Genomic DNA, 19,021 nt, shown 5'->3' with positions numbered 1-19,021 from the left:
ATAAATTTTCCCACTTCGGTCTTTGTAAGGTTATTGTAGCCCTAAGAAGGGCTGTTGGGTTCTTGTAGAATCACTCCTGCCTAACACTATTCTAATAGAACACCCTAACGCTTTCCAGACACAGAATGATCCGAGCAGCGCAGGCAGGGGCTAGTCTATTCCAGGGTCACCTGATCTGGCCAGCCAACCACTGCTATCGACGTGTAAGGGTACCACGTCATGCTGGGTGGAGTGCAGAGTCTCCTGGCTTGTGATTGGCTCTGTTTCTGGCCGCCAAAAAGCAAAACGGCGGGAGCTGCCATTTTCTCGAGCGGGCGAAGTATTCGTCCGAGCAACGAGCAGTTTCGAGTACGCTAATGCTCGAACGAGCATCAAGCTCGGACGAGTATGTTCGCTCATCTCTACTCATTACAGACATCATTCTCCAGTCAATAATTCAGCCATAGAGACACTTGTGCAGAGCAATGACTGTGCCTCATGTGAAATCCCATCATGCAATTTTAGGGCTCACAGCACAAGTCAGATTGTCAGCTGCTCTCTGTGGAAGCAATATGTCTTTTATGCGCCCATTTACCAATCCTAGAAGATTTTGCATAGCTTCAGTATAGATCATTCAGTGGTTGTAATTGCAATAGGATCACCAATGTACCAGATGTAATGGTGTATATACACTATATGGACAAGGGCTCTGATTGAGCCCAGCCCTCCCGCACTGGAATCAACACTGATACATATCGAAATATCACAAATACGATTTTTATTTTCCAGCTGATTTTTGTAAAGTATCAACAGATATATAGAACAGAGTAAAGCAATAAGTTATACATATGAAAAAATCCATAAGGAATAAATCTTTAAGAAACCACCTTTCCATTCTTAAAGGGAACCTGTCATCAGACTCACTTAACCACTACCAGTATGTTGTCAAGTAGCTGAACACCTTCCAGATCCCATTTCTTTGATGACCCAGTGTGGTGGCATCATCCAGAAAATCAACTTTGAAGTGAGATGTAAGTTGGTTGTATAAAGTCAAGAAGGAGGAGATTTTAACACTGAAGTCAAGCTCTCTCTTTCTCTGTAACGGATGATCCTGCATCCAGAGACATCACTAACCAGATCTCCTGAATTCCTGTGCATGATGTCAATCACAGATGAGGATGTGTTCAGAGCTCCCCATCTTGACTTCAATGTTAAAATCTATACCCCTTCTCGACTTCGTACAACCAATTTACAGCTCACTTTAAAGTTCATTTTCTGGATGATGCCACCTCCATGGGCCATGGAAGGAACAAAAACTAGACGGTGTTACGCTGCTTGACAATATACTGGTAGTGGTTTATTAAGCCAGTTGCTGATGACAGGTTCCCTTTAAAGTACATTAACATGAGAACATATAACATTTTGGATAATATAGAGCATATTTCCCCATCTCCCACCCACCTAAACAGTCATATTGACAACAGGTATGTGGAAAGTTGTAAATTTACATAGTATGATAATATTTACAGGGATATTTCAGCAACACTAGTGAAACAGATGGGACTTTTGCTTTTGGGGTGTTGCGTTTTCAAGTCAACGAGTGAATATTTAACTAAACGTATTAATAAAAACACGTGGAAGAGGAATAACATTGTGTGAAACGCTCATTGTGAGACCCCACTGCTGATAACATGTGCGTGATAGCGCCTATTGCGTTCTATAATCTCTTTCATCTTTCGAGACTTGTTGGAGTTTCCAGACTTCATGGACTGCTCGGACTTGGTACTCTGACACCGAGATGAGACTCTTCTTCTTAAGTTTTGTGAGATTGACCTGTGGAGATTCTTCATGGATGATGAGGCTGCCATAGTTTTGATCCATGGATGTTGAATGGCATCACTGGCCGATAGCCGCTCTTTGGAATCTACAGTGAGCAAGCGATCTATAAAGTCCTTGGCGAGATTAGAAACACTTGGCCACGGCTGGAAGGAAAAAAAATCAGATCTTTATTGTAATAATAGTAACACGCAGTGGGACATAGTGATAAGCAATAGATTTACTAACATAATTGTCTAAGTAAATCATATGTTTAAAGGGAAATTCCACTTTATATGATGCAGAGTAGGCCAACAAATATGTGGTATTAACTTAGAGTAGACAGTCGCCTACCCACCGATAACACCCACAATTGGTGCTGGCACCAATCCTGCATTTTATCATGTGCAAAGCCGGTCACAGAAGGTAATTGCCAATATGCGCATTGCCGTTTCTGCAGCAATCTTGTTGCTCTCTTTGATGGCAAAGGGAGCGACGTTCCATGGGAGAATGGCGTTGTGCCTGCAATACATCCCATGTTAAAGATAACACCCACAGTTCCAGCACCAATCATGGGTGTTACCATTGGGGGTGATCAGTAGTGGATAACAATATAGACGGTTTGGGTGGTAGCCAGGGGCCCAAGCCTTCTAGGGGGCCGTGTACACAAAACACCCGCCAGATCTTATATTAAGAAGGACCTTCACCCATGAAATCCTCATACATATGTTCCTACTCTCAATACACATGTACACAAGCCATTTCAGGACCTTTGAAGGTCCTCCGAGGGCCCTGAAACCACTGATTGAAAGCAGCAGGGACACATTCTCCAAGAAGCTGATTCTACTACCAGATGTAGGAAATGACTTGTAGGGGCTATAATATTCATACATCCCAGGGCCCATGGCAGTCTCAATCAGCCCCTTAGGGAAATTGAACTGCATTCTTGTTCTGCAGACCCCAACCCACAATGTTCGGTACAAATCCAAACATTGTGGTTCAGGTCTGCTCATCAGTATTCAGCATCAAATTTGATAAATATGATGTTTTTAAAAAATCAAAAATTGGTTACAAATTTTGTCACAATTTTACTATTCTCCCTGAGTGGAGTAGATATTGGAGGAAAGTGGGCAGAGACTAATATCTGTCAGTCTATGGCCTCAGGCTGAGGCCAGTTAGCTTGCCCACAGATCCCATGATGCCTTGTGTTCTCTCTCAAAGTAATTTAGAAGTAAATCCATTTAGTTTCCCACAAGTAAATCCAGTCCACAATACACAGTGCACATACAGGACGTATATGAGGACAGCCTGGCAGCTTCCATCTCATGGAGGAGCAGGGAACATGTAAAAATTGGTAGAAATCATTGGTACATGAAGTCTATAGCCTGTGCTGTGTGAGCAGTAAGGGTTAATAGCTTATCTGCACAGAGCTGATACTGCAGATGACAAGGTGGGAGCAGCATGAGGTGCAGAGAGAGACAGAGAAAGTTCTGTATAATCACAGACTGGGATGAAGGAACTGATAGGGAACAGGGAGATCTTGTACCTCACTATTCTGTGCAGGAAACATCTGCGTTCACTTGGACACATCCAGCTCTGCTTCATACACTGTCACATGACCTCCTCCCCTCTCAATAAACCAACTCAGAAACAAAGCACAAACAAAGTATGGATTCTTACGGCTTATCAGCACATGGAGAGAAAGCAGCTATTGCAGCACTGAAATAATCTGAGGGGGATAGCAAAGAAATTACTGCATAAAGGTAACAAAGATAATAGGAAAAGTTGTTTTACATCCCAAGAGCTACTGATTTGTGAAAAATATAAAACCTTTACAGTTACTCTTTAAAGGAAACCTACCACTTGTAGTGGCAGGTTTCTGATGGCAATACCGGGCACCAGCTCAGGGTGAGCTGGTGCCGGAGCTTATTTTAGTTAGTGTTTTAAACCGCGGTATCGCGGTTTAAAACACTTTTTAAACTTTATAGCCGGCGCAGGCAGGTACGCGCTCGGCGCTTACCGTGCGCGCGGCTACATAGGAAGTGAATGAGAGCCGCGTGCATGGTAAGCGCCGAGCGCGTACCTGCCTGCGCCGGCTATAAAGTTTAAAAAGTGTTTTAAACCACGATACCGCGGTTTAAAACACTAACTAAAATAAGCTCCGGCACCAGCTCACCCTGAGCTGGTGCTCGGTATTGCCATCGGAAACCTGCCACTTCAAGTGGTAGGTTTCCTTTAAAGCCTTTGATTTTTGTGCATGTGTTGGTTGACTGCTTGTCCACTATAGTAATGGAGCTTTCGGATTGACAGCTTTCAATTACTAAGCCAGAGACTAAGTTTTAGCCAGACAAAATGATAATATTTAAGAAAATCTACCAGTAAAATCCATCCCGATAAACCAGGAGCACTTACTCCTAGATCCAGGCACCGTGACTGCGTTAATCTTCTTATTTTTGATATCCATGGCCTCTTTCCTTCTAAACTCAACTTATAAACATATGCTAACGATGTAACCTATGCCCCTCAGTGCTGCACATTCACAGGCTGTTGCAATGAGCAGAACATGTTTTACCCAACCCCAGCTCTCTCCCTCCATCCTTTGCCTGCATAATTTATTAGCAGCAGGAAGTGAGATGTCATATATTGTCTGTCAAATTTTTCCTATTGTCATAAAACTAATAAAAAATGTTTAAAAAATTTTTTTTGAAATGATCAGAAGAAAGTAAATCAAAGGAAATAGGCAAAGTTCTATGATTATACCCTGAGCTTCTTAAACATAGACTGCCTATGCTCGTGCTGTGGAAAGTCCCCTAAGCTACGTGTTTCCATCCTTCTTTCTCCTGTTAAGCACTGTATATGTTCAGCGGAGGCCATTGGATTCTACGGTGAATGGATGCAAAGTATTGCTGTTGTGATCTAACTTAGAGGAAATATACCATCAAAATCAAGCCTGATAAACCAGGGACACGTACTCATAGATCCAAGCACTGTGACTGTGGTAATCTACTTATATTTGTTAACCATGGCCTCCTTCCTTCTAAAATCAACTTTTAAAATTATGCTAATGGACCTGACGGTCTGCCCTAGCCCCTCTGTGTTGTAGCTACACAGGCTGTTAATGTGAAGGAGCACTTCCTCCCTCCCACTGTGTGCTCACTGCTGCTCAGATTTCAAGTGGGAGCTGCCAAGTTGAGGTAAGCCCTCAGGCTCATTAACATAATTTTAAGAAGGAAGAAGAACATGGATAAAAATATAAGAAGATGACCACAGTCACGGTGCCTGGATCTATGAGTAATGTCCCTGGTTTATCATGATGGCATTTGATGGTAGATTTCCTTTAAATCACAGAATTGATTCTCATGCACTCCACATTATATGGAAATGTTTAGCATGTACATGCCAGGAATTCTCTTAGTGGATAAGCTGGACCTACACAATGACATGCCTTGGCAGATGTAGGCCTCTTTTTTGCCTCTGTCTGAACAGTATGGGGCACATTTACTAAGGACCTTGCGCCAGTTTTCCCTCGGACTTTGCACGTTCTTTTAGGTGCAAACTGCTTTCACAGGTATTGCACAGGTATTTAATAAGTGTCCGTGCACTAGTCTTCATGCAAGACAAATAAGGGAGTGTTCCAGTTTGCAGTCGGACCATGCGCCTGATTTATCATGCAAAGTCTGTCGCATGCCCTATGTTAGAGGTGCACCACATAAAAGTTGGTAAACTGTGTTGGGCCAGTGCTGAGCCAGCCCATTTGTCATAAAGCTGGTGCACCATGCACTATACACACGCTAACTGTATTAAGTGCAGTATGCACTAAAAAATTAGTGGAAAGATGTTACAAGTAATGTATGTCTTTCTATCTTGACATATACAATCAGCGAAGGCCAAAATAACCTATGGGGGGACGGATGAAACAGTAATGCATCCATCTCCTGACTCTGCTGAGTGAACACTTTGGCAGGGTCCCCAGTGATGTAGTTACTAGGACAGTTACATCGCTGGGGAAACACCCAGAACATCAGTAGCCAATCACTGGTCGATAATCACTCCTCCTCTCGCTTTTAGGTTGGAAGGGTGGCGCTGGACGATGTATCCCGTCCTTCTCAGTATTAGTAGAATGTAAACAATGCTGAGAGTTGAAGTCTATGTGAAGTTTAAGACTAACAGAGCACAGTGCATTAAAAATTCATTAAAATGCCAAAACTAACTCAAGTAAAAAGAAACAAACACACTTGCCCAGTCATCCTTGAGACTTCTGAACCCAAACTTGTATGTAGCTTAGGGAGAGACAGAAGTTCCTTCTTTATAAGCTGTAATCTAGAAATTTACTTTCCGGAAAGTACTCCGTAATAGAATCTATGGTATAGCGGCCAATTAGAAAAACTATCAGAGCTTAATAAGGAAATAGAATATTCATGGCAACTAGGAAATCCCAGGGAATGGCATTGGAGAAACAGTTCACCATCTTCTGGATCTCTTTGCACTAGGATGTGGACTAATGATGCCAAAAAATAATTTCTGTACCCATTTAATGTGCATGCAGGGTCATTATACAGTATTTTTTTCTAATTGATGAACTACTGATTTTTCTAGTATTTAAAACCAAAAGATGTGGGTCCCAAAAATGAGTCTAATGCCCTGGATCAGAGGAGCATTGAACTTTGGACATTTGGGAACATTGGAATTCTTCCCCAATGCAAACTCAGCACTTGTTACTTTATTTTACATCATGGGATAACTTGCATTAATTCATAGTGTTTTGTCACATTCTTTTGATTACTACTGTATCTGTATAGATCAGTTAAAAAGGGTTACTGAACCTCTGACTGTATATCTCTAACTAAAGAGAAGCTAGTAATGGAAGAATAGTAATAGAAGGAAGTGGTTTGCAGGAGAAAAACAGACTTGTTAACCATAAAAGCAGACAGAAATATTGTTTACCGTTTTCTGCCATAGAATATTATGGAGACTCAATGTAAGTCTATGGGAGAATGCTTTGTCATTGTTTGGGCTGGAATAGAAGGTATATAAAGAGAACAGTCCCAGCCCCTAGTGTCTTGCAGTTAGTGAATAGAGGAGGAGAAGACTGTGTACCTGAACAACCAGAGGCTGAGACAGGGATACTCTGCCATTGACCCTTGGCCCCTAGCCATTGCCCATGGTAGCAGCCTTTTAAAAAAGTGAGAAACAACAAGCCCAGGCTTTATCAGCATTAACCCTTCTTTTCCCAGGGAGGAGATTGGAGAAGTCAGCCCTGTGATTTGCAGCTAAATTTCTTCAGTAAAGAAGGAAACTGTTTACTGGCTCTCTGGAATTATTTCCCATTGGGGTGCACCACGTCATTCCATCACGACAAGCCATCCGTCCTTGACGGTGCCTGGCAATCCTGACAAGGATTTGCCAAAGGGGTGTAACCGTTTCTTTCCATGCAGCACACAGAGACCCACAGATAAGATAAAAGATTACCCCACTTTGACAGGTAATAACTAATTCACATATTAAACCTCGAGGGACAATGTATTTTAATATGAACTAAAAAATGCATCCCCAACTTCATCAGGGGCACAGGAGCAATCACATGGGGTATGCCAATTTCTAAGGTCTTAATAAAACATTATTTAAAATCTTTAATGTGCAATAACTCTTGTTGAGTTCCCCAAGGGTTTGGCGTTGAACCTTCAACTTACATATCAATATACCACAAAAAATACACAAATTCATTCCATAAAAAATAGCTATTAGAAATTCATCATAAAATGACCAAAAGAGTAAAATAGGAAGAACCACAGTGAGAAAAATACAGTAGACCTGGAATCAATAAGTGCCTGTGCAAATAAATGTATGCCTGTGTCATAAATAGTGGAGATAACAGAAGACGGTAATGCCGAAGCGTGCATTGGAGTTGGCGTTCCTCCAGTATTCTTCTATCCCTTAATAACCTATGAAAGATGGCATTGCCAAAGGAAGCTGTCACCTCAAACTACTAAATAAACCCCTAACAGTACCTTGTAGCAGACTGTAATGATGTCTCAATGGGGGTCATTTACTAAGGGCCCGATTCGCGTTTTCCCAACGTGTTACCCGAATATTTCCGATTTGCGCCGATTTCCCCTGAATTGCCCCGGGATTTTGGCGCACGCGATCGGATTTTGGTGCATCGGCGCCGGCATGCACGCGAGAGAAATCGGGGGGCGTGGCCGAACGAAAACCCGACAGATTCGGAAAAACCGGCCCATTTTAAAAAAAAAATGTGTCGCGAAAATTGCACTTACCTTCACTAGGTATAGGCCGGTGAATTTCAGGGCATTCCAGCGGGCTTCCGGGAACTTCAGCGCAGAAGCGCCACCTGGTGGACAGCGGAGGATCTACCTTAGTGAATCCCGGCCGGACCCGAATCCACCGCAGAGAACGCGCCGCAGGATCGCGAATGGACCGGGTAAGTAAATCTGCCCCAATGTTTCTACTACTGTTCATAAACGTTGGTGCTGTGGTGTAAAAACAACTTTTAATCTCTTTATTCTTTCAGGTATCCAGACAAGGAGGCGGGAGAGCTCTTGGATTCAGTCAAGCTGCCCCGCCTTCTTATGGCTGCTCCTCCACTCTGCCCCAGCTCCACTATCAGTACACTGTAGTGTAGTGTAGTTTAGGCATGTGCTACGCCTGTCAGTTTGGTGCTGACCTGCGCCTCCACGGCCGGCTCCACAGGTGCACTGCGCATGCGTGGGATTTTCATACTACAGTGGAGTATACAGTTGTAATAGGGGTTTAATTGGTGCGTAACAAACTGCACTTTGCAGTGGCAGCATTTAATATTCCATGACGTGTACTGGGAAGCGGGAAATAAATTCCAAATGCAGTAAAATTGGTGAAAAATGTATTTGTGCTATATTCATGTGGGCTTGGTTTTTACGTCTTTCACTGTTCACCTCAAATGACATTTCTCCTTTATTCTTTGGGTCGGTATGATCACACTGATACTAAATTTACATTGGTGTTATTGTGTTTTTATACATTTAAAAAAATGAAAAAATTCTGTCCAAAAAAAAATTATTTGTTTCGCCAATAACTCTTTCATATTTTGGTTATCAAGCAATGTGTCTTCTTTGGAGGACTGATTCAGACATTTGGGCACTATTTACCGCTACAGGGTTCAACACCAGGAATAACTGTCACACTTCTGGGGTAGTGAACTCACTGGACCACCGCAGAAGATGACGTAAGCCGACACCTGGGACCGGAGTCTCAGTGGTACCCAGTTTTCACCAGAGCTCGCCGCAAAGCAGGTTGGACTTGCTGTGACGTGGTACCACCAGGTCGTTCCCCAGGTGCAACTTTGTCCGCGGTGCCAGCCAGGTGAGGTACAAAGTCGTTATGCAGAATCGTAGTCGGGGACAGGCAAGAGGTCAGGACGGGCATTACGGGATCAGAGTCGGGGCGTAGCAATAGGTCAAGGCAGGTAGCAGAGGAGTCAGCAGAAATGGCCAGTGCCAATTAATGGTGCACTGGACCTGTAAATTTTCTGAAGCTGGCACTAGGAGATGGGGATGCGCGCATGCGCACGGGCCGAAGGCCGGAATCAGGAGCGGGAAGATGTAAGCAGCCCAAGTGCCAAGCTTGCGAACACCGAGGGACATGGGTGAGCCTGCGACCCGAGATATGGGTATCAGGAGCACCCATGACAATAACTGTTATGATATATTGATAGATCAGACATTTTGGGATGTATGGATAGCCAACATGTCTGCCGAATTTTTACTGTTTATTTTTATATCAGTTGTAGGGAAAGGGGGTTGATTTTATTTTATTTAAAACTTTTGTAATTAGTTTTTTACTATTTTACTTTAATCCTAGGTTTTCTGATTGATCTTACCATATACTGCCATGCTACAATATGGGAGTATATGGGGATTTTACATATGATCTGTTAGAATGTGTCACTGGCTCACTGTAATTGATGATGTTAAGCTACACAGATTCAAAGGGTTAACAGCTACTATTGGTGCTAGCACCAATCACGGGTGTTACACCCATCTTGTATGTAGAGGGCCCAGCCCGTGGGCCCTCACCATACTCCCCCAGGCTGCATGTGACGTACAGATACGTCACACGTAGGTAAGGGGTTAATAGATGTATATTGGTAAATTACCTAATATCCAGCCCCCCCACAACTACACAAACATTTACAAAAAAGGAGGTAAAGTAACCAACCCCTTTAAGATGTAAAGATAATCTTCAGAATATAGATCCCCACACCCTCCACATACTTACATCACTTATGTAACTGTATTTGCCTTTAAGGATCATCCGATAAAGTCTTGTTCTGTTTTCATCTTCAAAAGGCATAGATCCACTTAGCACAATATAAGTGATGACCCCAAGAGCCCACATGTCCACTGCATTACTATAAGGTTTTCTAAGAATAATCTCAGGTGCGATGTATTCCGGAGTTCCACATATGGTCCTCATTGACCAGTCTCCTCCTCCTCCAGAGTTTGCCAAGCCAAAATCAGTAACTAATATCTTTGAGTCAGCCCCTGGATGGTAATAGAGAAGATTTTCTGGTTTCAGATCTCTGTGTGTTATTCCTAGTCCGTGGAGGTAGTTTATACCATCCAAAACCATGTGAAGAACCTTGGTGGCATCTCGTTCGGTAAATGATCCTTTAGCAATGATTCTGTCTGTCAGTTCTCCACCTGTGGCTAGTTCCATCACCATATATACTCGGTCCTGAGCCTCAAAGACTTCGATAAGCTGGATGATATTATGATGGCTGACTCTCCTGAGGATGTTAAGTTCTGACTCACAGACTTCCTTGCCTTCCTTGGCCCTTGTTTCAATCATCTTGATGGCAAACGGTTGTCGTGTAGCCCTGTGTTCAACTCTTACCACTCGGCTAAAACTTCCCCTTCCGATAAGAGCCTTGATATCGTACCTAAAAGACAGAAACTGGTATCAGAACTGTCATTGGACACAACGGGTAAGATTCCTCCCCTAGTCCAATTTGTAGACAAACTTGTGCAAAGAAGACTAATCAGATTTATCATAGCGGCCAATGCGCTTATTTACACGGTTTCATATAAATTTACACCCACACTAGGGGCAATGTATTCAACGCAGCACTTGCATCAGTGTAAATAATCAGTACAGCCGTTAAAGGTCAATCCAGAACACTACGATAGCTGTACAGGTTATAGTAAATTTGACTGGCCAGGACATACCCTGTTTCCCCTGAAAATAAGACCTAGTAGAATTTTTTTCGAGCTTAGTAATATAAGGCCTCCCCTGAAAATAAGACCTAGCGGCAGTCATTGCAGCAGCTCCCCCCACACCATACATTAGTATTAGTAGATCATTTAGCTACCACAAGAGGTTGTGACATGCGGGAAGAAATCGTGGGATAAAATCTCTGACTGTTGTGCTGCAAATGTGATACAAGCAGCTACCTGGACAAGAATTGCCGACAAAAAGGGGATCATTGAAGAAAAGTGCTATTGTTATTGTCGCCTATAATTCCAATAGTAATGGAGTCACAAAAAATTCTGCATGAAATTTAGAGTTTGGAGAGTTATAAGGATGTTAGAGAAGTTGGTTCTTTTGTCCAACAATAAATGTGAATAATTTTTCATGGAAATATAAGACATCCCTTGAAAATAAGGCCTAGCGCCGGTTTAGGAGCAAAAATTTATATAAGACACTGCCTTATTTTCGGGGAAACAGGGTACATGCCCTGCTTTGCCTCCGTGACAACTTTTTTTGGCAGGTGTCGAAAAAAAGGGTTGAAATGTTGAAATTTCTGTGGCATGTGCAAAAAATGGGGACTTTTTCAAGCCTTGCATGCCAAGACAGGCCAAGAGTTCAAAGCATGATACATAAGCCCGATTGCGACAAAACGATTCCAACATTTGTTGCACTTCTTGAAAATAGCTCCATAGAGGGGCTGAAAGATTGGGGTATATTTACTAAGGGTCACGGATTGCACTTTTGTCAGACTGTGCGCCGTTTCCGGGGATTGCACAGATAGGACAGGGATTTAACAGGTGTCTGCACTGGGATTGTGTGCCCACAATCAGTTTTTGCCGCAGATGCTCTGGCTTCAATGCAACACAAATTGCGGGGCGTGCCGTCGGATGATCCAACTGATTCGGACTGAGCGCAGGATTTTGGTAGTCGATCAAATTATTAAAAGCGAGGGCCATTTCCATCAGAAAATATTCAACATTCAACCAGACTGAAGGAAGCTATTAGTAGAGTAATCCCTTTACTCTAAGACCAGACATACAACCGTGCACCGTCTCCTAATTTCATCGTCACCTAATTTCAAGGACCAACATCAGTGCAAAGGACAAGACTCCGATCACCAGAGTGATATATGATGGAAGGAGACCCAACTATGTGATTACAGTTCAGCACTGCTGTTCTTTGGAGAATTTGTGACTCCTTACATCATATATATAACTCTGATGCTCGGAATCCGGACTGTGTTCCAGTTTGCGGATGGTCGTGTGTCTATGACCTAAGACTATCAATGATAAAAAAGTTCAGGGGGAAAACACATGAGCAGCTATTTTGATATCCTATATTTGGTGTGTTGATTAAGCAAAATAACTTAACTAGTTCATTTAAATAAACTATGCAAAATACTGACAATAATTTACATAATGTAAAATAAGGTTATATATAGACCATGATGTGCTCTACACTCTTACTTGTCTGGACTTGTACAACCCAATGCAGATGAAATATCTTTTCTATCATCGCTCAAAAGCCTTCATGGTTCCGTGATTTTACAACAGAAAAAGAAACGGTTTCAGTTTAGTGACCTAAGACATTGAGGCTATATGAGCCAGAGATGGGTGACAAGGACTTTGTCAATCCTTTTTTACAATCCTTATCTAGATACAGGCTAATCTTGGGACAATTTATTGTGATTTATTTCCTTCTGAAGAAGTCATAATGCTTCACGAGAATTGTTATTCCCATGTTCGGGCCCACCTCCAATTCACTTGCAGATAATTTTCATCTCCAGAAAGAGTAAATTATCTCTACACCACTTCTGTTACACATTGTAAACTTTAGAGTCTATTGCAGACAGAGGATATATGATCAATAAGATAGGACCCTAAGGTAAAGTAATCACACGCCAGCCCTGATACTCAAATCGCCGATGTACAATGTGCCCAATATAATTAGACGTTTCGGCCTGTCCTGTTTATCCTGGACCCTGTAACCCTTGGCTTTAGCTACAAAGAAAATGTCAGGCTAAGAAGTTGTGAACACTAATTGTGTTTGAAAAACCCCAATAACATATCTATTTTGGAATGGTGAAGACCATCTGCCTAATATTGTGCCATCTAAAACAGCTCTGAGACTCTGACAGCAGTCCTGTAAGTTTTGAGGTGAGGTTTGCATGGATGCACAGACATACGTCAATGAACTTTGGCCACCCATGACCCTGTAACTTCTTCACAGGATGACTATACTTAGACCACTTTAGGTCAGTACTAACCACCGTAAACCAGAAACTACCCATAAGACATGTTGCTTTGACCTCATTATCTTTCCATCATAAATTGGAGTTGATCCCTACACGTCACTGCAGTACCAGTGGTTCTGCTATCATGGGCCCTTGCAGTAAGAAATGGAGGCCAGACCTTCTTTCTAAGTGATTTGACCTGTTACTTTAATAGTTAATTTAGCCAAAATAGTCCATTGGGTACTACATTATCAGAGACCTCCTCTATAGTACTGTCCCATTTAAGACATCGGTAGAGTTGATAACTATGTTGTGGTTCTTTCTCCTTCGTGTACCTTCAGCCAAGACAAAAGCTGCACAATTTTTGGAAACAAAATAGTTTATCCAGTTTATCCTGCAGCTGTACCCCTTATACAATCCTGAGTTCAATGGGAGGCTGCTTACAGGAAAAATAAGCAACATGCTCTGCTTTCTGGGTAGATGCAACCCATCATATAGGGTATGCAGGGCAAAATCTGTCCTGGATTTTGACCCAGTAGTTGACCCAGGTTTTCTGCCGGGAAATCTACATCAAATAAATGGGTAAACTGTGCTTTCTGGGAACCCCAATTTGAAATCAAGGAAGACAAGATAATTCCAATGTTGTCTATTAATTGGTCAATGCAACCATTTCATACAAATTATTTGTGAAAAGTATATAATTTAGATAAAACTGATAAAAGGTAAACATTTTACCAGGTTTTATACATAAGACCCGACAAACTGTCATACAAAGGAGAATATGAAGTATCTTATACAGGGCATCAACGTAACACGGCATCTTCTCCAGCCTCTATATGATTACTTATGCCCCTCTTTGATATCCAGGTCGCCATATAGTAGGTACAACATCTTGTTTATGTAAATTATGTAAATTAGACGTTAATCTTCTTGTAATCACCCTGTGAATCGGTCAACAGATATAAGTTGTTTAGAATCAGACGTCGTGACAATCCAAGTCAACGCAAAAGGAATGTGAATTATTCCCAACTTTATATTATCAGAGAAATCCCATAAGTCATTTATAATCCCATTCCATTCATTTTTTTATTATGTTTTTAGATATTTTGTAAAGATTTGAGCCCCAAAATGAGATTATAGTGGGAATAAAAGTTTAAAGGGCTTGTCCAATATTAGAAAAACATTTCTAGTCCTTCCATATGTGGTTTTGTGTGGAATTGCAGGCTTGCAGCTTGTCCCTCTTCACCTATATAGCACCAAGCTGCAGGACCAAACAAAACCACATATGGATGACCACCGGTATATGATACCCACGAACTGTCCAGATGATGGGATATTTGTATCAAAAGCATCTCCTGGCCGTAAAAACCCCTATACAATATGTACATTGTATACTGTATATAGTCCACACTACTAGAAATACACACAGTTAACGTGTAGTTTTACGCTATGCAACATTTCCAAAGGAAACATGGAAAAACTTACCGTGCTGTCACTCTGGGATCAAATTTTGCGCGGTATCGGGCCACTTGGTTCTTTTTTTCCTCAATGTCCTGATCTCTTTTAGGTTCTTCTTGCAATCCCCAGAACTCTGCCTTGCATTTTACTGGTTCACCACAGAACTGGACAGGGACCATGGCACGGATCAGCTTGACGTAATAAGGGTTCTTCTTCAGAGGAGGTTCCATGGTCTCTGGAAGAACCTTACTACTCACTACGCACCCCATCTCAGGAAGATAGGAGCAATAGGAAGAAAACCAGGAGACCGGGACCCATCACACATCCAGTTACCTAAGACAAAAAGGAATAGAGATTCTCCTGAGCAGCTATATCAGCTCCTCCTACGCACTGCCCTTGACAACATCTAATAGCCGAGTACATAGTGTGTGACACATAGACATGTAGCCAAGAGGAGGCAGCCTAGCAGAACGTATCTAACCTCAACTGGAACTTAGACATAACTAACTATCAGAACTTTATGAGGCAGGATTTGTGGTACCAGTTGTGGCATGGACCTCCCGTTACATTGAACATTTGTAGTCTATTAGTACTTGTAGAAAGTCAGTATTCAGAACAATGTTCAGGTGGTTTATGGTAAGGTCCAACCACAATCTAAAGTAGTGAAAATGAACTGTTGCCTCCACCCCTTTTCTACCGCTTTCACCATAAAGAAAGTGGCTCCTGGGACTTCGAGTTTTACTCTGCAAATGAGTAAAGTTGGCCATAAATTTTATTTGACCAAAAGCTTTTTCGTTCAAAAGATCCAGACTTTCACCATACACAAGTACCCAAGCGAGCATGTCTTCTAGTAATCCTCTTCTGGAGACCTTTGATGGTCAGAGGTGGGGTCAGGCCAGTTGAAACCTTAAAGCCCGATCCTTCAGTTCAAGTCTTAAACACACAAAGTGGTCATCTAGTCCTATCAGAATCTGGGGTCCATTGTGTATGTCCACCTTGATATAAGTGATGATGTCGTAAGAGATACGAGAGAACTGTTGATTCAGTTCCTATTTGCATATGTTAAGGCTTTGATGGTTTGAGATGTAAATGTAATGTAAATCCTAAACAGACTGATTACTAATTACAGTAATCAGTAGGGATAGATAATGGGGAGGGGCTGTAATGTGGATGTAGACATGTGAGTCTATGATGACTGAGCACACCCTGGTAGGAATTTTCAGAATTTGCACCAAAACCAGGAGCTCAAGTTTCTCAGTCTTCTACATATAAAAACTGATGTTAGCGGTATACTGCTGTGTGAATTGACCCCAAGATAAATCAAATAGATAACTCTCTAATTTTTATATGATAGGAAAGTTGGTTTGCATATTCTCTATCCAGTCATAATTGAAGCCTGAACCTTTTTTTTCCCTTGACATGGTCCAGTTGGGATCAGTATCAACTAGCATACTTTACCCAATAAAAATGTTAAAAAATATATAAATACATTTCCTATATGTACATTTTTATGATTAGATTTTCTGATTAATAATATTTATTGCTCACATAGAGGAACTTATAGACCTCAATCTCGTGATCCTATACGATTAGACAGAGAAAAAGTACTACACAATCTCAACTACAGTCACTTCTATGAGGCTATATATATATGTATATATGTATGTATATATACAGAGGACTAGTGACCCCTAGGGGCGTGAATGTAGGCTTAGAAGTTGCTACTGAAATGCTGCTCTATCAAAATGAAAAATATCAGTACAGTCAGCCCCCGACTTAAGGACACCCGACTTACAGACGACCCCTAGTAACAGACAGACCTGCCCCCTGTGACCTCTGGTGACCTCTCTGGCTGTTACTTTAGTCCCAGGCTGCAATGATCAGCTGTAAGGTGTCTGTAATGAAGCTTTATTCATAATCCTTGTTCCCATGAGATCAAAAGATTTTGAAATTCCAATTGTTACAGGGACAAATAAAAATTTTGTTTAGCTACAATTAAAAAATATACCAGTTCCAACTTACATACAAATTCAACTTAAGAACAAACCTAAAGAACCTATCTTGTACTTAACCCGTGGCACATGACATTTGGTAAACCCAAAACAGATTTTCTAGAGGTGTCCACTTGGGCACCAGTGAATGGACCCCAGATATAGCACCCCTGCAATCAACCTTATCAACTTAACCCCAAAGTGGTGACCCTTTAGCTACTCATCTTGTAATATCTATAATCTCTTCTACCAGTTTAGGAAGAGCAAAGCTTAGAAAGTTTTCAGATGTTCAAACTGAATTTAATTAACGTTGAATATTCTTGGCTCTATCCCGGAAGTAGCACCCCAGACGTTAGAAAGCTGGAGATTCATTATATTCAGTCTCACTTCATGACTCAACAAACATGAAGCTGCGTGGTCCGACAGATAAGTGATAATTAATCCTAGAAGGAAGCTGTATGCGAGCTGCACATTTCTAATTGCTTTACGTCACACCTACTAATGACTTCTTTTTACTTGCAGTTATGTACCTAATATCTTCCTTGTAGCAGCGGTGATACTGCACCTGTACCCCACCTTCCATCACACCTATGCAATGTTTTAACCTATACAATTTCATGACCTCCCCTTTAAGAGGCAGCTCACATGTCTGCTGTTTACACTACCTGGAATGACGGTCTACTGACAACTATCAACAAACAGGACCCGGAGAAGTATCAACAAAGCCGGACCGTCTGGTTTCACTCTTCTTTTTTTACATTTTTGTACAGTCTATATTTATTCAACATATCTTATTTTAATGTAATATTATGTGCCATCTATTGGGAAGCTGTCAGTCCCCGGGCTATGTACATGATAGATTCTGTAGGTTTGTTCTTAAGTTGAGTTTGTATGTAAGTCGGAACTGTATATTTTATCATTGTAAACCCAGCCAAAAATTTTTTGGTATCTATGACAATAGGATTTTAAAAATGTTGGATTGTCATAAGAACCAAAATGAATTATAAAACTTAATGGCAGACACCTTTGATAATTGTAATAGCTGATTATTACAGCCTAAGGCTTAAGAACAGGAAATTACCAACATCCAGAGGTTCGTTTGTAACTAGGGGTCGTCTGTCGGGTGTTCTTAAGTAGGAGACCGCCTGTAATCCGATATTACATAAAAACACAGTGGCACCATTTTTCATGGGCTGTGTGGTCCAAATGACACCTCTACTTTGTTCTTTGGTTCAGTACAATCACAAAGATTGCACATTTGTATAGTTTTGTCTTAACACCTAAAAAAAGAAAGTCTACATTTTTAAAAAAAAAACTTAGCAAAAAAAAAAACAGTCCTTGTTTCTCCATATTCTGACATGCATAACTGTTTCATACTTTTGTGGATGGAGCTCTATAAGTTGTCGTTTTTTGCAGGACAAGCTGACTTTTCCATTGGTACCTTTTGAGACCTTTGATACCATTTCAAACCTTTCATCAGTTTTTATTTACATGTTTACGTTTGGTAAAAAAATGTTTATGATTCAACCATTAAAAATTGTGCAAATTCCTGCAAAATGCTTTCCACTCTATGGCATTGCTTTATAGAATAAGATAATGGGGCAGATTTACTTACCCGGTCCATTCGCGATCCAGCGGCGCGTTCTCTGCGCTGGATTCGGGTCCGGACGGGATTTATTAAGGTAGTTCCTCCGCCGTCCACCAGATGTCGCTGCTGCGCTGAAGAGCATGGGAACGCACTGGAATACATCGAGCCGGGCTGAGTGAAGGTAAGTGCAATTTTCGCGAATGCGGTGGTTTTTCCGAATCCGTTGGGTTTCCGTTCGGCCACGCCCCCCAATTTCCGTTGCGTGCATGCCAGCGCCGATGCGCCACAATCCGATCGCGTGCGCCAAAATCCCGGGGCAATTCAGAGGAAATAGGCGCAAATCGGAAATATATATAGGTAACACGTCGGGAAAACGCGAATCAGGCCCTTAGTAAATGACCCCCAATGAGCCGATTCTTAAAGGGCAAATATTTTTGGTGACCTTTCCCTAGATAAGGGTATTATTAGGTGAAACACCTAACACCCCCGCGATGCCGATATATAGTATATAAGGTCCAGTGAGATGAATGTGCTCCCTGCATATATATATATGACCTTATGGGTTTTTAATTTTTGTTATTAAGATAAAATAACAACAAAATAATTGACATTGTGTTAAGTACATGAGATGTGTCTCCACCCCTTAGCGTTACATCTCCCATAGTCTGTCATATAAGACATGAATATCATAAACTCCACAGCGTGTTTGATATT

The 19,021-nt window shown here is 41.5% G+C and overlaps 1 protein-coding gene across 6 annotated transcripts in view; it reads right to left on the bottom strand.

Annotated features, from left to right (window-relative positions):
- Positions 1–770: 770 nt before the first annotated feature.
- Positions 771–19,021, bottom strand: part of PSKH2 (protein serine kinase H2) — a 60,407-nt gene continuing 42,156 nt past the window's right edge. For all 6 annotated transcript variants that reach the window (XM_072151594.1, XM_072151593.1, XM_072151592.1 and 3 more), the window contains 3 exons: positions 14,756–15,061; positions 10,066–10,729; positions 771–1,961 (listed from right to left, as the gene is read on the bottom strand). In XM_072151594.1, coding sequence (XP_072007695.1) covers positions 1,644–1,961; positions 10,066–10,729; positions 14,756–14,997 — 1,224 coding nt within the window. In that variant the 5' untranslated portion in view covers positions 14,998–15,061 and the 3' untranslated portion in view covers positions 771–1,643. The remainder of the gene's footprint in view (positions 1,962–10,065; positions 10,730–14,755; positions 15,062–19,021) is intronic.

Source organism: Engystomops pustulosus, chromosome 5 (assembly GCF_040894005.1).
Source record: "Engystomops pustulosus chromosome 5, aEngPut4.maternal, whole genome shotgun sequence".
Classification (NCBI taxonomy): domain Eukaryota; kingdom Metazoa; phylum Chordata; class Amphibia; order Anura; family Leptodactylidae; genus Engystomops; species Engystomops pustulosus.
This window is presented reverse-complemented; position numbering and strand designations above follow the sequence as displayed.